Source organism: Dermacentor variabilis, chromosome 1 (assembly GCF_050947875.1).
Source record: "Dermacentor variabilis isolate Ectoservices chromosome 1, ASM5094787v1, whole genome shotgun sequence".
NCBI classification, from domain to species: Eukaryota; Metazoa; Arthropoda; class Arachnida; order Ixodida; family Ixodidae; genus Dermacentor; species Dermacentor variabilis.
Window position 1 is genome coordinate 259,732,309 of NC_134568.1, and position 22,787 is coordinate 259,755,095.

Genomic DNA, 22,787 nt, shown 5'->3' on the forward strand with positions numbered 1-22,787 from the left:
TTTTGAATTGAATGAGTAGCAGCGACAGTGTCGCTCCGAAAATTTGCAACTTGTAAAACTAATTTTGAAAAAAAAACTACTAACGCAAAAATATACATTTCAAGCTACAAAACCAGGTGGCTTCTGAAGCAGCAGTGAAGGTTCATTTCTCACAGGAAAGCAAGCCGGAAAGATGCTTTCAAACAAGCCCAAGATGGTCTGGCTACGGTAAGTGGTTTTTGGGAACAGCACAATATGGGTCATTTTTTACGGGCAAAACCAAGCATTTCAAATTATAAATGTGGTATTCCCCCCCCCTCCCCTCAACGACAAGTAATTTTTTAAGCTAGTTTTTTGCCAGCAGCTGTGCCACGACATGTAGATAAAGAAATAGCATGGAGAATAGGTATGCATCTCCCATATGAAACCCTCATCAGATCTACCTTATCAGTGCACTATAATCCACACAGCACTGCACCATAAGGTTCATTCACTCATTCATACAAGAGCATGTCCTTATCAAAGACAGAAATGTGTTTGGACACTATATTGCCATATTACGAGATTATTGTATCGCAAGGGCTACACCAGTTCAATTTGCCACGTGCCTTACATTAACCACCTTCACACATTATTGCTGCACACAGGCCACCCACTACATTATGCTTGCCTAAGCACACATACTGTCACCATTTTTTTTCCTTGCACAGCAGCAGACTAGAACGACCTTCCCTTCCACATCACTGCCATCACTAACTCATCTGCCTTCATGGACGAAAGAGTATTTCGTAAATAACATCATAGACAGTCTCAATTTCTTCTTTTACCACCCGTTATGCAATACCCCACAGAAGTTCCTTAAAATAAAGTGAAAGCCTTTAGATACATGAAACGTAGGTTAATGAAGATTTCCTTAAAGCTCATGGAATACAGTTATAAATGCCGCGTTCAAAGGCCAGTATCTTTGGCTAGTTAAAATGCATACAGAAAAAGGGCAACACTAAAAACAAAATAGGCAAGAGGTACCGCAGAACTGATAGGCAACAATTGTAAAATGGTGCCAGCCACTACTGTGGCAAGAATCCCAGCCTTAAGCAGAATTGTTCTCAACTATGTTAGGATAAAAGTAGGGGTTTATTCGAATACAGAAATTTCTAAATCAAATATGAATAACCAACAACGAAAACAGTCTTTGTATATTAAAATTAAAGATGGGATATTTTTCTATTCCAAAATGAAACGAAATATGAAGTTTGAGTGCAGTCTGCTAGGTTAAAGAGAAGCTTACTTACATTTTATACATGCGTGTAACTCTACTTGAAGGTGGATGTCAGATGAGCTTGTAAATCAAGAACTGCCTTCAGAAAGCTATTGCAAAATGACAGTAATGAAACAAGGGTAACAACACATCACCAGATCCAGGTGGCTTCATTGAAGTGCAGTAGTGCACATTGCTTTTAAGTAATGCAAGTGGGGTGACACTGAAAATTAGTTGGCTTTGGTTAAATGCAAGACATATTTGTATGCTGCCTAAAGGTGGGGCTTTCCCGACTGAATGAGTGGAAATTATTCAGCAGGGTAGTCTTTCTCATGCATTGGCTAAGGGACTGGTGCTTCTACACACCACAGTTCTTCCGCAGCAGAATCATTTGGAACAGTGCCCACTTCCACTTGTCTTTGGGCTCATTCACACCGGCGACCGACAGTGGTCGCGCGACCAAGTTGGTCGCAAAGCAACCAGTCGCAAATGGTCGCAAACGGTCACTTTTCTCGAAAAGCGACCATTTCGGGCCAGTCGCTCTCTGCGCGATTTTTCAGTCGTGCGACCGTGGTCGCAAAACTCATAAACCAATCAGCGGCACACATAGGCGCACCGGAAGTGATCTTTCATGTCTACATCTGGCCTCCTCCTGCGTCGCGGCAGATTCCGCGTAGATTTAGAAAGTTCTCGCTGAGAGCGATAAGCCCCGGAATTGCGACTTGCGGGTCACACTCGGCCGGCTTTGCCGGTGTGAACATCAGTCACCTTCGGTCGCTTTTTGATCACAAGTCGCAAATGGTCGCACGACCTCCTCAAGTCGCCGGTGTGAATGAGCCATTTTTCCCACAAGGCTCTAATGGCGAAGACTTGTAACCGAAATTTCCATACTTGCACGCCCTTAGATATATATATGCATTCAAGCATAAGAAGGAAATGCACTGCTCAGTTTCTTTAACCTTTCCCTACAGGTATCACGCAAGAAAGCTCGAAAACGCATCTAAGGCCATGAGCTCTCAGTGGGTTTGAAGGAAAACATACAGAGAAGACGAACGATTTAATGCACCAGAAACCATTACAAAACGGCACCTCCCAAAACAGGACTGTAGTGAAGTCTCACATGCTGAAACTCCCCTACTGCACAGTAAGTTAATTTCGTGACAGGCTCAACTGCACTATGAACAAGAACTACAGATACACAGTTATACCTGACACTGTACTCTCTAGTCATTCCGTTGTAAACCTTTCATAAAGTGGCAGAAGCCTTTTTTTTTTTTTTACAAGAAATGCAAAGTGCAGAGAGTTCACTTTATTAGGCTGACAGCATTTAAACTTGGTTTTCATGTCCTAGATACATATGAAACATACTTTATGTGTCATCTTTATTTCATAGTCAGAACCTCAATGCACATAAAGAAAATTACATGGGAAGGATCAGAAGGTGAAACCTAGAAATTTAGAGGCTACAAGGTCAGCATGGGACAGCTGCTGGCCTACAAGGAAGGAAGCAGGCACCAGCAGCACATGTTCAATTAATGCACGTATGTTGGCTATAGAAGCACACAAAGAAAAGCTCAATGCTAACCAGGAACAAAAAGCCATGTGGAACGACATTTCTGTTAACATGAACAGCAGGAGCGAATCGAGACGGGGAATCTTTGCTCCCTGACCCTAGTGTAGAGTCCACCATCAGTGGGAAGCTTTAACCCCACCCGTTCCATTAGGTTCTCAAACGGCACTCTGTGCTCCACTGTCCATGCTTCCTGGGCTGAATTTTTCTGGTATGCAACTACTGGTGTGCACACTCCACACTGCCTCGTGGCTGCTGCTCATCCTCATGGTACGCCTCCTGGCGCTGGCTCTGGCAGCTGGGATCGTAATCATGCAGGTCCACTTCCTCCACATGATCCCCAACAGGCACTCCACCCAGCCCAGTACTTGGCCGGTCACCTAGCAAGGCCTCAAGCTCCTGCAAATCAGATGGCCAAGCTTAGCTGAAAACCACTGTGATCACCCTCACACTAATTACTACATGGCAAGCAGCCTCAAAAGCCTGCAAAAGCATGCAACTGAAAACAACACTACAATCGCATCTGATAATTCAGGCATGCTTGATTATTCAGACAGCTCTGTAACACCACCACTGACCCCATAGCATGACCATAATTTCAGCCACCTTACAGTGCCCAATGTCATAATTCAAACTCCGACTGCACGAGAGCATACTAATTTGTGCACCAAGTGAAGCAGAAATAGCTATATTTACGTTTTGATACATTGCCTGCATAGTCGTTGGCACCTCCTTAAATATGAAACTGGTGAAGCCTAGTCAACGAGTAGTTGCTAATGAAAATTCGGTGCACGCACTAACTACTTTTGTCGATTTGTAGCGGCAGCAAGCATGACAATGGTTGAGTTAAAGCGTGAGATTTTGTAGGGATGCCTTCCGCTCAATTCTATGCCACTCATCCACCATTCATGGCCAGCTGATCCCATTGATAATGCGTGCTGAAGGTAGCTCTGACCACTGACAAAGCATGAAAAGGAATAGCACAAAAGGCATTGCTAGAAAATCATGCCCACAGGCTATCCAGGCCAAAAGCAAGCGTACGTGCACGCAACAACACTTTAAAATGTGATGCAAAGAAAATGGCTGAGTGTGCATCATAAATGTACGCTCTACCATTTAGTTTTGACTAGATGCTTTCATTAACCATTACAATTTTAGCATTACATAGGGATTGCTTGAGCCATTTTATTTATGTAGCTATGTTGAGCACTGTAAGTGCCGGCTGTAATGGAATTGCAGGAACTTGCAAGCATTTTAATAGTCAACATTGGGCACACTGTATACCGAAAAAGTCTTCCCGTATTCTTGGACAGTCACTTTCGAAAATACCTTGATTTTGACAACATTTTGTGTGATTAGCACCGGACATGTAGGCAAGCGGCAGTGGCTCCGTAGTATATGATAGCGTGCTTGGCGCTATGCCAGGAATGCCGTCGCTTGTAGATGCCACCTTGTCTTGCACTAGTCAAGCTAAAGATCGCGTGATTAGCACTGTGCCGAGAGTGCCGTAGTTTGCAGTCGCCAGTCTTGATCTAGTCACGCAAAATTAGAAGTATCACCAAAAGTGACCATCCGAGAATACGGCTGACAGTTTTTGGCTACTCGTGTAATAAACTAACTCATTTTCGGGCAAATCCCGTAGCGACTCCCAACTATTCGAAATGTTTGGCTCATCGACTGAATTATCGGTCGGCAACTGCATTGCACTTTATGTCATCACACCAATGCACAAAGCATGTTACGCTACACCAGGCTTGTGCAAAAGCCGCATCACTAAACTTCCAAGTAGGTATCATAGTAAAGCAAATGTAGGTTAGCAAGGTTTTTCAGCAGATATCACTGAAAAATGAGATGGTTACTTTTCAATTTTTTTTTTTTTAGAATGGCCTTTACTTGGCCATTTTCGCAGTTTGCTTTGAAATCATGAGCATTCAAATACCGCTACAAATAGCTCACCTTAAGTTCTGCTTCTCCAGTGAAGTGATTCTCAGGGAACTCCACATCAAACTTTATGTAGAGGTTTCCTTTCTCAGTGGGATTCCGGTAGACAGGCATGCCTTCTCCGCGAATGCCTTTTATACATCCTGTACAAAGCAAATTCAATAACACCAACTGTAGTCAGCACACTCTTAGCTACAAACTTTAGTCCTACATACTCTAATGTGGAACTATGCAATTCCTACCTACCGTATTTACTCGAATCTAGGTCGACCCCGATTCTAAGCCGACCCCCTAAAGTCCGAAGCCAACAAAAAATAATAATAATAATAATATTACCTCGAATGTAGGCAGAACAAAAAAAGCGAGGACAGCGTTCACAAAATTTAAACAGCATTTATTGAATCTGAAGTGCAGAGCTCATTCAACGTCGTCGTCGCTGCTAGACTCGTCGTTGTCACCTTCAAACAGTGCACTATATCAAAATACAGAGCTGTCTGGTTGGCGTAGCCGATTTGCCCAAGGTTGTAGCCTGCCACTTCTCTCTTTCGCAGCACGTAGCGCTGAAAAGCTATCAGCTTTTCTTCGAAATCGCTTGGCAGCTTCTGGGTGATTGAAGTGCGATGTCGGAGGCTGAAGCCGAAGCGCTTCATGAATTTCTGAAGCCAGCCCCGGCTGCCTTTGAAATTCTTTGGCGTTAGGCCTCACTCCCTCGAAAGTTCCCTAGCTTTCGCATGGAGCACTTCTGTTCTCACTGGAAGGGCAGCTGCTCTCTGCGTCCGAACAAAGTTGGCCAAAACTGTCTCCACTTCGTGGTGACGACCTTTCTTTAGTCCGCTAAATGCCATCCTCGTTGCAGCGCATGCAAAAAGCTGCTGTCGTTGTCCCCTCTAATGACAGACGTTTTTCTCGTCGACGCCGAAGTCCCGCCCGGCTTGAAGGTTCAACAATGCCTCTGCGGCTATCACAACTTTTCGCTTGAAAGCGGCACTGTAGTGGCATCTCCTGCTTGGCGCCATCGCGATAACACCATGCTGCACATCGATACGGCCGACACGACACAGGTCAAAATGGCGACCTCGCTTGTGTACGGTTGGCTACTGGCGCCGCTAGCAGCGGCTGCAATAATGACTTTTCTATATGGCGCTAGCTATGCACCATATTTAGCAGTTTCAATGAAAAACTGGCGTGTTTTTTAAAATCCTCGAATCTAAGCCGACCCTAGAGTTTGGAATATGATTATTTGAAAAAAACTATCAGCCTAGATTCGAATAAATTCGGCAGTTGTAGCACAGTAAAAAAAGCTCAGCAATTAGAAAGCCACAGCATGAGAAAAAAATGCCGGAATTATCCCAATGTCAAAATATCAAATAGAGAATGAAAACTAATGACGAATGTCTGTTGTGTGCATCTGAATAATATACTGTTACTGTTGTTCCTATACTTATTTAGCACAGATACAATTCTGCGAAGCTGTAAAATGCGATGCAAAGAAAATGGCTGAGTGTGCATCATAAATGTATGCTCTGCCGTTTAGTTTTGACTAAATGCTTTCATTAACCATTACAATTTTAGCATTACATAGGGATTGTTTCAGCCATTTTATTAATGTAGCTGAGTTGACCACTGTAAGAATTGCCAGCTGTAATGGAATTGCAGGAACCTGCAAGCATTTTAATAGTCAACACTGTATGCCAGAAAGTACATTTTGGTAGAAACATTTGCAATAAAATCATAACCATTCTCATAATTCACACTTTATATCTTTTTGCAGTTAATTATGCATGTTCAGTAGACAAATCCAAAAATTTTAGTGCATTACAATATTTTAAGTATATATTTTTTTTCATCTACATTTGCACTGATATTCTTAGCTTGGTTCATATTACACACGCTACAGCTCCAAAACACAAGCCCTAGTAAATTGGTAAGCAGCAGCCACACGATCACATGGCCATTACTTGCCAGGCACACTCAGTGCTCAAAAATACGACAAAGGCGAAGTACTCACGAGGCTTGATCACTGATCCTGGTACTTCCCGGACGATGAGGTCTCTACCATCTAGATGCTTCAGGACCATTTCAAATCCACAGAGGGCTTCTGTCAGAGACACTGTGTGGGTCATGAACAGGTTGCAACCGTCTCGATGAAACACTTCGTGTGGCTTGGTCTGCAGCACTATAACTATGTCTCCAGGCTCCACCCCTGGCTGCATCACACAAAAAAGGATTGTAAATTCCTTGAGTGCCTATCACCGTCGCACCATACATGCTTTACTTTATACCACCAATATGGACAGCTGGTACCCCAAAACAGATATCATGCAAGCCTTAAATTTTTGAAACATTGGTAAAAATGTATATCAGACGTTAATGGTTAGGCCCTCCAGTGAACAACAGTTGCACAGCACATCAAACACCATACAACATGTTATGCAAAAGCAAAGTCAGCCTTCCCATGCCTTGTTATAACTTGTGCCACACATAGGTGAGCACTGACATTGATTGTTTAATGATTTCATGTTCCTAATATTTTTTTCGGAGCTGCTGCCATATGTGCATATTTAAAGTCATTTGGCATGATGGCGATGATAGCAGCTGTTACCTGAAACAAGCAAATTTTCAGCGCTAGTTTAAAAAGCTTCGAGTCTACAGCACGAAACTGTCTAACACTATTTCAGTGTCATAATGTGTGAACTACAGCTAATGTGGCAAACCCGAGTTTGTTGTCGTTCACAACTGACCGCCTGAAGTCGAGAAAATATGGCATTGATCATATTATTACGGTAAATGTAGCGCATAACTGGAAGAAGTGTGGGGGATAACACGAGGAAGAGAAGAACATTTTGCACCATCTCAGGCTAGTCTCGATTCCTTTTAAATAAACCCAGTTTCTTTCGTGACGTGACAGTTTTGGTGGAGGTTGCAGGGTAATTGAAGTAATGACGGACCAGGAACCATTTATTCTTCGGCGGAGTCGTTGCCTCGCCAGACTACCACATTTGCCTGCCGACATGTCCAACGGCATGACATTCAGGGTTTGACGCCTGCTTCTCAGGGATCCGTGCTTGCTGGTATGTGGCACTACTACAGTAAAACATCGTTAAACTGTACCCACTTAAACAGTAGCTTCGTTTTAAAAGTAGTAAAGTCAAATCCCCGACTCAGCGGCCATTGAACATAATGTGTTTTGTATCCACATAAACCGTACCACCTTCTTGCGTACGCATCGGTTAAAACGTAGCGTTTCCACTTTTCGTCTCACAAACACGGCGGTGCGTCGTCTCCATCGGGCGGCCCGGCAGAACAACAAGCCTCAGAAATCGGAACAGCGGCCTCCAAGCGCCCTGTGCGTTTGCGCGTTAAGCCACATCAACATCAACATCATTTCGATGTCGTGCCAGAGAGTGTTGCGGTGTCGTGCTAGCGAGGACTCGCGTCATGCCGAAGCTCGGATAAAAAAGACGCCGGGTGCTCAGCATAGAAGAAAATTTAGACATTGTCCGTGCTATCGAATGTGACACGAAGAAGCCGGCGCTGGCATGCGACAGGGATCTGCTGTTGACTACAGTGTGTGGCATTTGGAATGCGAAGAAGTTGCTCGGCAGCGCTGCTGCGACCGCAAAGAGATGTCGTCTACGAGGTTAGACTGTTCGCCATCGTTCCCTCTGTTGTTGCCGAAGCGTCAACTAGCGACAGTGATGAGGACTACACTTTTCTCTTGAGGGATAATGGCAACCTGCTGTTCATGATCTGAGAATGCCTGCCTGTCATTATCTAGCGTTTGTTCCCTCACCCAATCTGCTCTTTTCTTAACCCTTAACGTTACACCCATCATTCTTCTTTTCATAGCTCGTTGCATCGTCTTCAATTTGAGTAGAACCCTTTTAGTAAGCCTCCAGGTTTTTGCCCCGTAGGTGAGTACTGGTAAGACACAGCTATTATATACTTTTCTCTTGAGGGATAATGGCAACCTGCTGTTCATGATTTGGGAATGCCTGCCAAACGCACCCCAGCTCATTCTTATTCTTCTGATTATTTCCGTCTCATGATCCGGATCCGCGGTCACTACCTGCCCTAAAAGTAGATGTATTCCCTTACCACTTCCAGTGCCTCGCTACCATCGTAAACTGCTGTTCTCTTCCGAGACTGTTAAACATTACTTTAGTTTTCTGCAGATTAATTTTTAGACCCACCCTTCTGCTTTGCCTCTCTCCAGGTCAGTGAGGATGCATTGCAATTGGTCCCCTGAGTTACTAAGCAAGGCAATATCATCAGTGAATCACAAGTTACTGAGGTATTATCCATTAAATCTTATCCCCAATTCTTCCCAATCCAGGTCTCTGAATACGTCTTGTAAACACGCTGTGAATAGCATTGGAGAGATTGTATCTCCCTGCCTGATGCCTTTCTTTATTGGGATTTTGTTGCTTTCTTTATTAGAGGACTATGATGACTGTGGAGCCGCTATAGATATCTTTCAGTATTTTTACATGCGGCTAGTCTACACCCTGATTCCGTAATGCCTCCATGACTGCCGAGGTTTCGACAGAATCAAACGCTTTCTCGTAATCAATGAAAGCTATATATAAGGGTTGGTTATATATATTCCGCACATTTCTCTATCGCCTGATTGATAGTATGAATATGGTCTATTGTTGAGTAGCCTTTACGGAATCCTGCCTGGTCCTTTGCTTGACAGAAGTCTAAGGTGTTCCTGAATGTAACTCTATTCCAAACGAGAAGTATTCCAAGCTCCAGCACCCGGCAATGAAAAAGGCGCCTCGGAACTTCTGCAGCACTACTGCATGCGTGCACGGAGAATACTAACGCCAACGAGGAATCTGCCATGCGAGGGTTTGCCGAGAAGAGCGGGCTGGCTGAAAAGCTGGCACGCTGCTTCAGTAAGTTTGAGGCCGCTGTCGTCGTGCTAGGCTGCCACGGCATCAAACGAAAATAACACTTTTGTCGCGCGAAGTGAATAAATACTGCACGTTTTTCCCCTTTCATCGCACTCTCTCAGAGTTCCGTTTTCGACAGGCAAGAGGGCGATCTCATGCTATTTCGGTTAAACAGTACTACCGTTCAGTACATACTTTTTCCGAGCTTCGGTCAACTACGGTTTAACGAGGTTTCACTGTACCAAGAACCTTGGGTTTTCTCTGGGAAAGCAGGTGAAGATGTGGACGAGTGGCTTAGGCATTACCAATGAGTAAGCATGTCCAACGACTGGGACACTACCGACCAACTAACCCACATTGTCTTCGCACTCACCGACACTGCCCTGATGTGGTTTGAAAAATCATGAAGAATTATTCACGACGTGGGAGCGTATCACCGTTGAGCTAAAGAAATGCTTCAGTGATTCAGATACAAAAAAGAAACATGCAAAATACAGACTGGCACAGAGAGCACAGCTACCAGGTGAGACTTTCACTACCTACATTGAGGAGATTTTGAAATGGTGCAAGCAAGCCAACACAATAATGTCGGAGGAAGACAAAGTCTGGCACCTACTTCAGGGTATAGCAGTCCTGATCGGCAAGGACAGTCTCACTTCAATGTCCGACGTCATGAAGCACTGCCACACGTTCGAGGCACTGAAGATGCGCCGAATAACACCAAAGTTTGGTCGATTGGCCAATGTTACCACTGTGGTCAGTATAGAATTGAGCTCTTTGTTTGACCTGGCGTCGACCATAAGACAGATCGTTCGCGAAGAGTTATACAGCCACAACGAGACAGCGCGTCACCCGCCTGATGTCTGACGCCTACTTATCGCGAGACCCGGCCACTTCACCTCCGAATGTGTGGCATCCGTCGGTCAACGTCACAGATTTATTAGAGTACCGACAACCACTGGCATTGAGCAGGAACTGCACTTCAGATACCCGATTTGAACCTCAACCCTCATTACACCCGTTCCTCTGGACATACCACGAGTGGCAGTGCTCCGCATTACGACCCAGTCACTCGTCCTAGGTGTGCTGAAGTGCCCGACTGTTCCGACGACTACCAGAGAAGCCATTCGCTTCCTACGTGCTACATCTGCAGCGTTCTTGGCCACACATCCCGATTTTGTCCTCATCTTCAAAGGCCTCGATACATCAACTTGCAGCCAAAGCACCCAACACCCTATGGCCTTCATTGGCGCAATCACCTTCCGGCACCAAGTTTTGGCAAGGAAACTTCCGGAACCACTCCCCAGCTTCAGACCGTAGCCTGACGCTGCCTCCTGCTCCTCGACTGCACCGGTCTCCTTCACCACGATGTCGTTCAGGTTCACCACTGCTGGAAAACTAGAGAGTGCAGCCAATGGAGGCGAGGTCACTGGAGATTCGCTGCTGAAAGATACGCCTCCGCCTGTGTTTATGTTGAAGAATAAAGTGAAGTCCTAGTTGACAGTGCGTCTACAATGGCGTTAGTGGACACTGGTGCTATTGTTTCTGTGATCAGCCTTGCATATTTAAAAGGTTATTAGGACGCAAAGTGGTCTTTCAATGAAACCAAGTGGCAACATTTTGTGGTGTAAGTCGGGATTCGTTGCAGCCTGTTGGTGTCTGCACTGCGCAAGTATCACTGGTTGGTCAAGTTTTCATGACTGAATTTACCATTCTCCATCGATCCTCACCTGATGTTATGTTAGGCATTGATTTCCCACAAATGTGCGGTGCCACAGTTGATTGCCGGACGAGGAAGATGTTTGTAAGTGGCAACATTTCGTACGAGCTCAGGCAGGATGCTCCAAGCAAGGACGGTACGGTGCATTTCGTGCCTGTGAGGACACTCTCGTGCCTGCTTTGTCCGCTGTGTGCATTCTGGTGGGCTGTGCTAGTAGCAATCACCAGGCCTTTGATGCCACAGTAGAGCCTGTGCATGTAACATGCATGAAGAACATTTTTCTGCCACATTTTCTTGCGTCTGTGGCTCATCAGCGCTCTAAATTATGGACTGTGAACCCTTCAGGCGAAAAATGCAGTCGTACCCGCTGACATGATGCTTGCTTTCTTCGAAGAGCACAAGTCAACGCCAGTCGCAGTCTACGCAGATGTTCCACATAAACCAGCTGGTGCTTGTTCAGAAGACTCAAGATTCTTCTTATGATCAGCACGGATGAGTGTCGTACATTAGTGAACATTCCAACTAAGCACTTACGTATCTTCGACTTAGCCCAGGAGGATAATGCGGCGTCTATTCCTGCATCTCGACCCAAGCACAATATTAACACATGGTCGGCGCAGCCTATTCGACAAAAACCCTATCGAGCATCACTGCTGCATTGCAAGATTATCGACAAACAAGTTCGTGAAATGCTACAGAAAGGGGTAATCCAGGAATCCTCAAGCCCGTGCACTGCTCAAGTTTAACTTGTGAAAAAAACCAAGCGGTCTGCACGCACCCAACATTCTTAAGCAGATGCCCCATTTCACTCCTTTCATCACTTTCCGCACTTCCATGAAAAAAAAAAAAAAAAAAACAAGCTACAACCAAACTTACCTTGGCTTTATTTGTAGGCTTCATAATGGTTTTGGTCAACAACAACAACAACAAAAAAGGCGCCTTTCGATTCTTCTCGTCTGCACTTATGGGCACGCAACAAATTGCGAGCAATGATAGTGGCCACATTTACCCTGATGCATTAGCAGTGTACCCTATTCATACACCGACACTTGTAACATAGCTAAGATACTCGCCCACCCTTAGTGGAAACGTGGCATATTAGATAAGTAGTGAAGACAAATGCCACAGTTTCCGCAGCATGTCTGCCACGTGTTTCTATGTCACTGGCAGCTATGTGCACCCATCTCCGTTTCTGTTCCCTCAAAGTGGACACTGTTATGTTATTGTTGCAATCTTGCCGATATTAACGATATTATTCATTACTGATATGGAAGAAACTGTTTCAATGCGCTTAATGTACTCACGAGAAGAAAAAAAATCGCGTTTGCCACGTTCGGCTTGCTCGGCCGGCCACCATTTTTGTTTTAGTGTCCCACACTGTTCAGCAGCATCCGCCTACTTGTTGACTCAACATCCCGCAGTAAATGCGGGATGAAAAAAAAATGTTTCTTTTCACGGGAAACTTAACCCGCGTACTAATCGCACCCCTGAGTTTGCGTAAATTTTTTTTACAAGAAAGTGCAATCATTATGCGAGTAAATACGGTAATGCAAATCTGTTCAGTACGTAGACAGTGGCCTTTTGAGGTGTCGTAGCACCCCCTGCATTATGATGACCTCATGTTTCTTTTAAAACTACAGAGCCCTCGCCTGTTGACTCAAGAACACTCAAAACATAGTGGGAGACTGAACGATAGATTTCGAGCGCTTGTCCTTTCTTTCGACGAAAGACTGCAACATGGTGTCGTGGCGTAGACTTGGCACAAATTATAAGAATTCTTCCAAAATTTAGCAGCATGTCACAAGTTTCACATCGTCATGCTGTGTGACGCAATTGGCACAGTAATCGCATCACTGCAACTGGCAATACACTACTTGGATAATGCAGCACCTACAGGCACTAATGGTATACAGTCCAACCCACTTATAACAAATCAGTTTTAACATATCGAATATAACAATGAGCGGCCATCGTTTGAACTTTTCAGAGTTCTATTGTAAGATAAACAGCTTCCTACAATGCTCCCATGCAGAGCTGTCAGTTATAACAAATCTGGCTACTGAGTGCACGTGCCAAAGAGGAAAAAAAATTTTATTAAAAAGGTTCTTTGGGGGGGGGGGGGGGGGGGGAATGCGAGAGTCGCCGCACTTGTATTCTGTAGACCCCAACATGGCACATCTCTGTCACCCTCACGCGCCTCTCTGGTCTCCCTTCCACCCCCTCGACGTCGGCATAGTCGACTCGCATTTCAAACGACGCGAAGGGATATGGGACAGAGGTACACAAGCAAATTCGTGCAGTGTGGGGTGCGCAGCACATGCGGCGACTAGCATTTTAAAAAATTGTTTTTGGAATTTCACATTCTTTGTTTCTTTCAGTGCAGACACCTGGCAGTCAGATTTAATTTTAATGGCCAATAACGTGGCATGGGAACATTTTAGTGGCATGGGAACAAAGCATGGGCATGGAACAAAGCTACTTTTTCCTCCCTTTGGGCCCGCACTAAAGTTCACGGTGCCATGGATGCTCATTGTTACATCCAAAATATCGTTAAAACCAGTAACAATAGATTATTTATGAGAGGTGCATAACACATGTTAAAAGACTTTCCCAAGCTCACTGTACTCTCTTGCACACCTGTCAATTTAAAAATTTGAATAACACTACAGTCGAAGGCAAAGAATACTAAATTTTGGTGAAAAATGCAATAATTTGTTTTACTGCTCAAGCTGTTGACTGCTTATTTCGTCAATCATCAATTTTACTCGGCAAAGATTTTGTACACGTTGACAGGTAGGCTTCAATTTGATAAGTTTTTACAGCATAGCTGTTTACCCGACAGACCTGCATGAATGAGCCGTATATGTGGTCTCGTAGAAGGGATATCTGGGCTGGCTAGCATCCATAAAGTGAACAAAAAATATGGCGGCGCTGTGTGGTCTCATAAGGGGGGTATCTGGGCTGGCTAACATCCGTAAAGTGAAAAAAAAAAAAAGAAAAAGATAACAAACAATAGTATGGCGCAGGTGAAAGAAAGGACACATGATTTCACCGCGCACCACACCTGCACAGTAGGGGAGTACACCCACGCTGGTCACCGTTGCTGGCGGATGCAGCGCCTGCTGTTTGCCCTCTATACAACGGCGCAGCAGTTGTGGCGGAAAACACTGGGATGTGCGCCACTGTAGCCACCGCAGTGCGTGAGAATCAGAGTGTGCATTGCAGAGGTAGATTATTGCAAGAGTTTGCAACTCGAACAAAAATGGGGGAAATTGGAAGACCACGCACTGTTTGCACAGCCAAAGAACAAGCCGAGTATGAGGCGAGGCGTCGACAGCACAGACACGACTATAACCAATGGCAACGTGCTTGTGTGAAAGTGCAGAATGGCAGCAAGAGCAGATGCGAGCGTAATCGTCGACGTCGAACGCAAGCTACCGATGAAGATTGCACACTGGAGGCTCGTAACCGTCAAAGCTAGGTCGCTGGAGTCTGCGTCGAAGCGACTGAAGCACGAGTTTCCACCTCCGAGTTTCATCGGGGAGAATTCTAAATTCAAGAGAATATTTCTGGACACTGAGTTTGGCCATAGTTGCTTGGCATATGTGCACAGAAGCCACACTCAACAGTTACTGCTGCCCATAAGCAGAACTATGGATTGATGAAATGACATATAGACCAATGACACACAGTGCAATAGCAAAATAACATATTCAAGGGCTGCAACAATGAATAAGCAACTACAGTAAATTCTCAGTTGTACGAACGTCGGTTTATCGAATATTTCAGAATAACAAACTTTTTAAAAATCCCCGGCAGTTTTCTTATAGATTCTATGCAAAAATTTTTCACTTAAATGAATTTCGGAACAGTCAATATTTCAGTTTAACGAACTTGCTGAGAGGACCAAGGCTTATTTTTAACGAAGTTTTGTGCCCTGCACTGCAGGCGCAACCGATGCCCGCCCTCATGAAACCGCCGCTCCAGCGGCAATGTAACGTCGCTGGCGCTACAGCGCCCCGGGGCAAAGCGGCGGCACGGAAAACGAACGGAAACGAGGCATGGCCTCCGAGATCGCCCGCACAAGACGAGCAAGCGTGTAATCTCGGAGGCCATGAACAAGGTAACATTGCTGTCGTTTACAACGCCGCCAGAGCAAAGCGGCGATCTGTCACACCACAAACCACGTGGTGTGTTTTTTCCTGACCGGCTAGTCGTGGCATGGTCGTCGTCTCTTTCTTTCCAGTCTCGTCGATTCCGCATGTGCACACAAAGGCAGCATTATAACTGTTATGAACCTTACTTGTTGATATGTACAAATTCCATTTCACACATTTCTAACACTATGGATGCCATGTCTTTTGCTCAATGAATTGCACTTCAAACTTTTGACTCTGTATGCCATGTCTTATGTTGGTCTAGTGAATATTCAGTTTAGTGAACTTTCAGTTAAGTGAACTACAGTCAAACCCGACTATATTTAAACCGTTTACATCGAATTATTCTATATATCGAACAATTCCTGGGCATGGTATAGCTACAATGAGTATATATACCGTATTTACACGATTGTAAGTCGACCCCTTTTTTAAAATTTGAAAGTCTGAAGTTGGGGGGTCGACTTACAATCGAAAGCAAAACATGGCCCCGCCAAAAAAAGCCATACCAACGAGAGCTACAACGTAGTTACAATTTTATGTTTGCTCTATGGCCCTACCCGTATCTTTTCGCTATCCCGCGTGTTCGCTTTTCGTAAGGGTTTTTCAACATTTTTGAGAGTCTTACAGTGCATGCAACACTTATGGGGGGGTGTCGATAGTTGATAAAAGCGCCGCTGTTCCCATTTGCGGCGGCACCCTCAGAACGGCGGCGCTTGCGGGGAGTATCTGTAGTTCATGGAAGAGCAGACAACGCTCGCCGGTTTCTCTTTCTCTGTTTAAAGGCATTGGTATTGGTTTGACTAACTTCTTGACGCGCTCCACTTCGGCTACGTGCTACTTCTACGCTTCCCCAGTCGTCATGAGTGCTGCAGGCCCACTAATCTTTCGGCACCCGTTCACAGCAGCGTTCAAGAGGGCTGCCATCCTTTACGCCGAAGAAACAAATCACTGCGCAGCGGGCCGCAATTTCGATGTTTCTAAACGGGTGGTGCGAGAGTGGCGACTGCAGCGAAGCGAAATTTTCACCCTGTGGCGGCAAGTGAGAAATTTCCCACGTGCCGAAGTCTGGACGCCTTCCAGAGCTGTAGGCTAATGTTGAATTCCAATGGCAGATCCAGATCAAGTTTTTCTGCTCTGTATGGAGCAATCCTATTCCAATGGCAGAATGGGAGCGTGAGCTGTGTGTTCCAATGGCAGATTGGGACCAGCCGCTGATCCCGGATTGCTCCGTGGAGCAAAAATATTTGCTCCGCCGAAATCGGCAGATCTGACCGGAAGTCCTCGTGACGTATTTCCTTCACCCGCCTCTGCTTCCCGTCACGGTCGCCTGTTTCCGGTCGCCGGCAGCTATGGACAACATGAGAAACGTGGACGCCGCTTCGCGCCGTGCGATTTTGTTCGCGCTCCTAGACAGCTCCGACTCAGACATACAATTGCCAAGTCGAGTGATGATTCTTCTGACACAGAGTGAAATGGGGTGGTGGGTTGCGCTTCCAAGCGCTTGTTCCTCTCTATTCTAGCGCCCTCTCACTTGATTTTCCTGTACTAAGTGCCCCCGCGGGAGCGCACGCATGCCCTTCGCAGATATGGTGCGAGCAGATGAAAGCAATCTCAGTCGGAGCGATGCGCTCCGTTTGTGATCCGGCCGAGCGCTCGCGATCTACGATTGGAATTCAACATAAGCTTGCGGCGTACGTCGCTGAAATGCATGATCGGTCCCTGCCATTGAAGTGCGACGTGGTCATGAAACAAGCCCGGACCTTCGCCTTAATTTTAAGGTTCTGCTCCGCCGTGAGTACAACGAGTGGCTGGCGGCAGAAGACTGCGAAATTACGCCAACCGGACCTGTCAAAAGAGCCTCCCTGACGGCTGCGTGTGGTTGGGTGCATTTGGCGTGGGCTGCTGTTCTGCAAGATGTCCTGGTGCGGTCGTTCACCAAATTTGAAATTTCGCTGGACCACGACGCGCTGTGGGACCGCAGCAACGATGACGATGGCAGCACTAGTGAAGACGAGTAGTCCAGTGACCCATGTCAGCTACTAATAAAGTTTCGTTATCGAATGCGCCCTCGGGGATTTTTTTTTTTTTTCCCGGTCAAGCGATATGGGGGGGTCGACTTACAATCGTGTAAATACGGTAGCAAAAATTATGTTTACATCGAACAAAAATAGCAGCGACTCCAGATATATCAAACGTCGAGCGGCGGAAAAATGCCCCCAAAAGTTGCCTTTCCCTCGCGGTTGCGGGGAAACCTGCCCGTGCGGCTCTATCCAACCGCCCTCCCTACCGTGACCGCGCTGTTTCGGATGAGCCGTCGACACCACCCTGCAAAAAATCATCTTGGCCTGCCCGCAGCGCTTGCTCAGACAGCCAATCAGGGGCTCTTGTGCCCTCGTCGTGCAAAATGGCGAAAGTGCGAGTTGTCTCTGTGCTTTTCTGGTCCATTGTGTGTGTGCCTTGTGGGCCTTCTCCCACAGTGTTGCGGTGATGAAGCAGCAGAATTTGCCGTTTATCGTGAAGCTCGAAATCATAAATCGGGTCGAACGTGGTGACAAGTCTGATGTGTCCCCGCAGCGTGAATGATTCCGAGGAACACTCTCAGGACGATCTTGCCACTCTCTTGCCCCGGTGCCCGTGGCGCCCGACGCGTACGCACGGCCGTGTACGAGTGGTTCATACGAAATTGCTCCAGCCGTGCCGGCTTCTGCGTGCTCGGTGATGACTGTAATGAATGCGACGCAGTCGTTGCCGAAACTTGCAGCGTTGCCGAAACTTGGAGTGAGCTGTCAGAATTTCCGGAAGCTATTGACGAATCAACAGCGGACGAGTTTGTGAGTGCAAATTATGGTGTCGCGAGCACGGGAGAGCCCAAAAACGAAGACATTGCCGACGTTGTACCAAGCACAAGTGAAAGTGGGCACAATGAGGAAAGCAACGACGGTCCTTTGCCTACATCCTCCGAAGTGACTGGTGCGCTCGCACTAGTCCGGTGCTTCTGCGCGAATGCGGAAGGTTGCAGCCTCAGCTGCTCCCGACTCCTTAGACAATGTGGAGAAATGCGTGCGACACATGCAGCGAAATTGCCCGAGCAAAAAGAAATGCAGGACTATTTCATGCGAAACTAAGCTAGTTTCATCAATAAAGTGATCTTATAAATGGTATGTGCTTTTATGACATCCAATTATTCAGCAGGCTTATATCGAATTATGCTCTATATCGAACTGATAGGAGTTTTATTGCGAGTTCGATATAGCCGGGTTCGACTGTATTTCCTTCGGTCCCTCTCACTCAAGTGAGAGTTCACCGTATGTGCTCAATGAAAACTAGCCTGACACAAGAAATGTAAATGCAGGGTCTTCTTTGAACCCTACACTCCTTAAGTTCCTGCTATATTTAGAAGTGCAGAAACTTCAGTGCCATTTGCATGCTTAAAATCCAGAAGGTAGCATAATTCACAGCTGTCACTGACACCTGTGGCTGTATACAGTAAAACGACAGCACGGTCTACAATTATTCTTCAGTAGACAGGCAGGTAGTAGACGTACCAGCTGGTCACCTTCACCTCTGAAGACTATGCGCTCGTTGTCTCTCATGCCCTTGTCAACATTGACTTCTATGTACTTGACCTCCTTCAACACCTTGCGACCCTTGCAGTTCTTGCAAGCATCTTTCTCGTTGATCACCTCCCCTGTTCAAACACACACAAAAATACAGAAATTAGATATGGAATGGTTTCTGCATACAGCTCATCAATGCACTCCTTGTTTACACACAAAAACAGTTTGAAAAAAGTATTGGAAACTAACAAAAGACCCTGTCTTTGCTTGTACCAGTACTGCAGTGGCATTGTGCTTGTGTTATGGAGGCAGTATTCAACACTGGCCTTTAACGAAAGCTTGTGCTTGTGGTCAGAAAGCTAAAGCCTACCATGCAACTCCCACTGTTATGTTGAAAGTCAATTACATAGTACATGGCCTGCTACAGCGTCATTTGCTAAACCTTAGCACTCTAAATGCCAATGGTACATACATATATTAGTGGTTACACCTGCATTTTCACGGGCAAGAACAAGTAACAGACCAGGTATTGCATGCTATAGTAAGGCACCAATGCCCAGCTAGCTGCCAGACAGATCAAGATATACCTTGAAGGCCAAGTGAATATGCCTTTGTCATTTAAAACTGACAAGCCATTTTGCAGGCTACCATGTGGACAGGAGTGCCAGCACCAGTCTCCCAACATAGTTGCTACTTGCAGTGGTGGTTGGTTGAGTTGTCTGGAGGACAGAGGGTTTTAATTTTTCCAACATCTCAGTGAGCTTTAGAAGTTGTGCAACACTGCCACTGATGACGTTACTCGATGGCAATGTTGCTGTTATGATGAGGAAGTGCATCATGAATGCATACTTATAGACGACACTCACCATCACCCCGGCAGTCAGGGCAAGTGGACTGCATTTGTTGCATCATGTTTGGGCCAATGTGTTTGAATGTCACCTTGACACCTCGACCTCGACAGCTTTGGCAAGTCAGCACTGAGCCAGTTCGGCCTCCTACCCTGAAAATGCATTGTACTACTGTTACCCTACAGGAGAGCAAAGATCAATAAACAGAAGAATACAACGAGGATGCAAGCAAATTCCATTTCCAAACGTTACAGCAACACAGTACTGCAGTCAGAATGGTCCCATTTCATACATTTTACCATTAAGAGGGAAATCACAAATGCCATTAAGACACAAAACCTGCCTAAGCGACAGTGAGAACACAGAATGAAAGACAGCAGCGCTACCTACCTCAAACTCATTCTAAAATCCATTTCCTGTTTTATATAAAACGAATATAATCAACTAGAAATTTATCAGAATTTGTCCAATGTATTAAACAACTTCAAGAGAGTTTGCTGTTAGACTAGTTGGTACATGGCACTTAGAAAGAAAACAGAACAAATAACAGGACAAGTCTTTCTTGTTTCTTTGTGATGTTTCCAATCTAAACTAAATTGAAATTCCATTAAGTGATGCCACAGTGAGAATACTGGTCACGAATGTCAGAGACAAAGATACAATATTCGTTAAAACCATAGCAAAATGGCCTACTATCTTTTGTCAATTACAACTTGGAGCATACACTCCACAAGAAAATTCATGAGAACTGGCAATTCGAAACTTTAAGCGTAACGTAGCTGACTGCACATTTTCCGTCATTTGAGCATTTTGCCAGGGATGAAGCAAACACATACGCTGTGCACATGAGGCACTTAACCGAGGCAGCATCCTTTGACAATATGATGGTTCTTCATGAAACATGCCAAACATCATGCCAAGTGCCTTACTTTTAAGGGACGTGGGTGAACACCAAAGCGAAATTTTAGTTGCAAGAAGGTTAAAAATGCTCAACATCATGGTTCAAGAAGCCAGAAATATGGTTTTGCATGAGTGCACATAGTAACAATGGCCAGTACAAATGAGTCAGAGGTGGAGAAAACTGAGCACTATAGTTCAGACAGCTACCTTTCTACTTTATATTCTATATCCTCGCCTCTGGTTAACGCAAAGGATGCCAGATCATGGTTGAGATTTTGCCGATAGTGAATGAAAAGTGTGCAAAATTGTTTTTGAGTCTATCAAAGGAACACCAAAGACTATTGCGAAGCTGTATTCCTAAATTAAGTACATTCCTGCAGTAAGACTCCCTGCCTTTCCTCTCTCTCTCTCTCTCTTTCATATTCTATAGAAACTACAAAAACACTTGTTTCTCTATGCCATGTGAGTGCCTCTGCACTACATGGAAGCATACGTGTCAAAGTGTGGTCAGTTTTTTCCACGTGTTGTTGAAAGTAATGAAATTTTACATGCATTCTAATAATACCCAGCACACAATGCACATCCATGTGTGCTTGAATTGTGTCTCGATACATATTTATGTATCAAGAGAGATAACACACGAGTCTCTTGAATACAACCATTCAATTTACCAACTCTGAAAACCACCTGTTGCCACTATCTAGTTTCTTAAGGAGAAAAAAGTTGAGAGAGAGAGAGAGAGAGAGAGAGAGAGAGAGAGAGAGAGAGAGAGAGAGAGATACTACATAATAGCTACAAAGCATCAGCACAAGTATGAACAAAAGGTATGTTTTCTAAAGTTAATTGTGGAATACAGTCCCAAAACTGCACAATGGATTATTTTGTCGAAAGTGATATAATTAAGAAAAAATATTGAAGCTAGAGCGAAAACAAAAATCAGTTTTGAATATAGTAAATACTAGTAATGGTACCACCATGAAAGTTCTCTAACAAAGCGATTTTGAAATAAAGTGAAAACACAGACAAGGTAAAAAGCATGAAAAGATATTGTGCAATAGACTTCTCCATTTTTAAAAAGTTCACTTTCTGGGAAAGAGAAAAAAAGTTCTGCAGCATGTTATACGATTGGAGGGTCAGACTTTTTGCAAGACATAACGAGACACAGTGTGAAGTAAAGTCGTCTGCAAGCTTTGGCCTTCTATGTTCATGTCTCGCATCATCGAGTTGCTGCTTTCGCAGTTCGACTTCTTCAGCTCGTTTTCTATGCTTAGCTGCAGCTTCGCATACTCGTATAGCCGGTTCAGACGCACCAATGACATTTCCAACTTTACGCTGCATCCTCTCAGCAGGGGAAAGCAGCACTCACAGTCGATTGCCTTGCTCCCGCCGCTTCACCCGTCGCACCTCGTATCTTGCTTGGTGAGCATCCTCTGCTGTAGCGTACTTCCGAGGGGGGAATGGTATGTTTTATTGATGGTTCGGATGCTTGTTTTGAGCTTGTTCTTTATTGAAATGTATGCTGTTCTGCGTGTTGTATGGATGACTTCAATGAATGTATGCACTGATCGCTTCCCTTTGCCGAGCACTCGTAGCCACCGGTGGTATGAACCATTGCATCTTTGCTTGCTTGAAGGGTATTACCGTAAAAACGCACGTATAATATGAGGTTTTTTTCCTATTAGAGTCCCAAATTTTCGCCTCATACTATATGCGGATCCGAACGAAAATTTGTCAGAACTTTGGGCTAGAAGCTTTGGTTTCGTTATTGCTGTGTGGCTCCGGCTTGGTTTCGTTATTGCTCCGTGACTACAGCATCGTTTATTGTTGAATGCACACCTTGGCAACACACGTGCAAACCACACTTCGCTAAGTGCATCTTTTTTATTCCGCATTGAAGGACCAAGATGGCCGGACCACAAAAACAGTACTCGGCTGCTTTCAAGAGAAAGGTTATTT

General features: G+C 45.1%; 1 protein-coding gene across 1 annotated transcript in view; it reads right to left on the reverse strand.

Annotated features, from left to right (window-relative positions):
- Nucleotides 1-2,281: 2,281 nt before the first annotated feature.
- Nucleotides 2,282-22,787, reverse strand: part of LOC142563366 (dnaJ homolog subfamily A member 2-like) — a 39,903-nt gene continuing 19,397 nt past the window's right edge. Inside the window, exons 6-10 of the mRNA XM_075673929.1 lie at nucleotides 19,950-20,083; nucleotides 19,072-19,214; nucleotides 6,757-6,955; nucleotides 4,764-4,891; nucleotides 2,282-3,206 (exon numbers count right to left, since the gene is read on the reverse strand). Coding sequence (XP_075530044.1) covers nucleotides 3,027-3,206; nucleotides 4,764-4,891; nucleotides 6,757-6,955; nucleotides 19,072-19,214; nucleotides 19,950-20,083 — 784 coding nt within the window. The 3' untranslated portion in view covers nucleotides 2,282-3,026. The remainder of the gene's footprint in view (nucleotides 3,207-4,763; nucleotides 4,892-6,756; nucleotides 6,956-19,071; nucleotides 19,215-19,949; nucleotides 20,084-22,787) is intronic.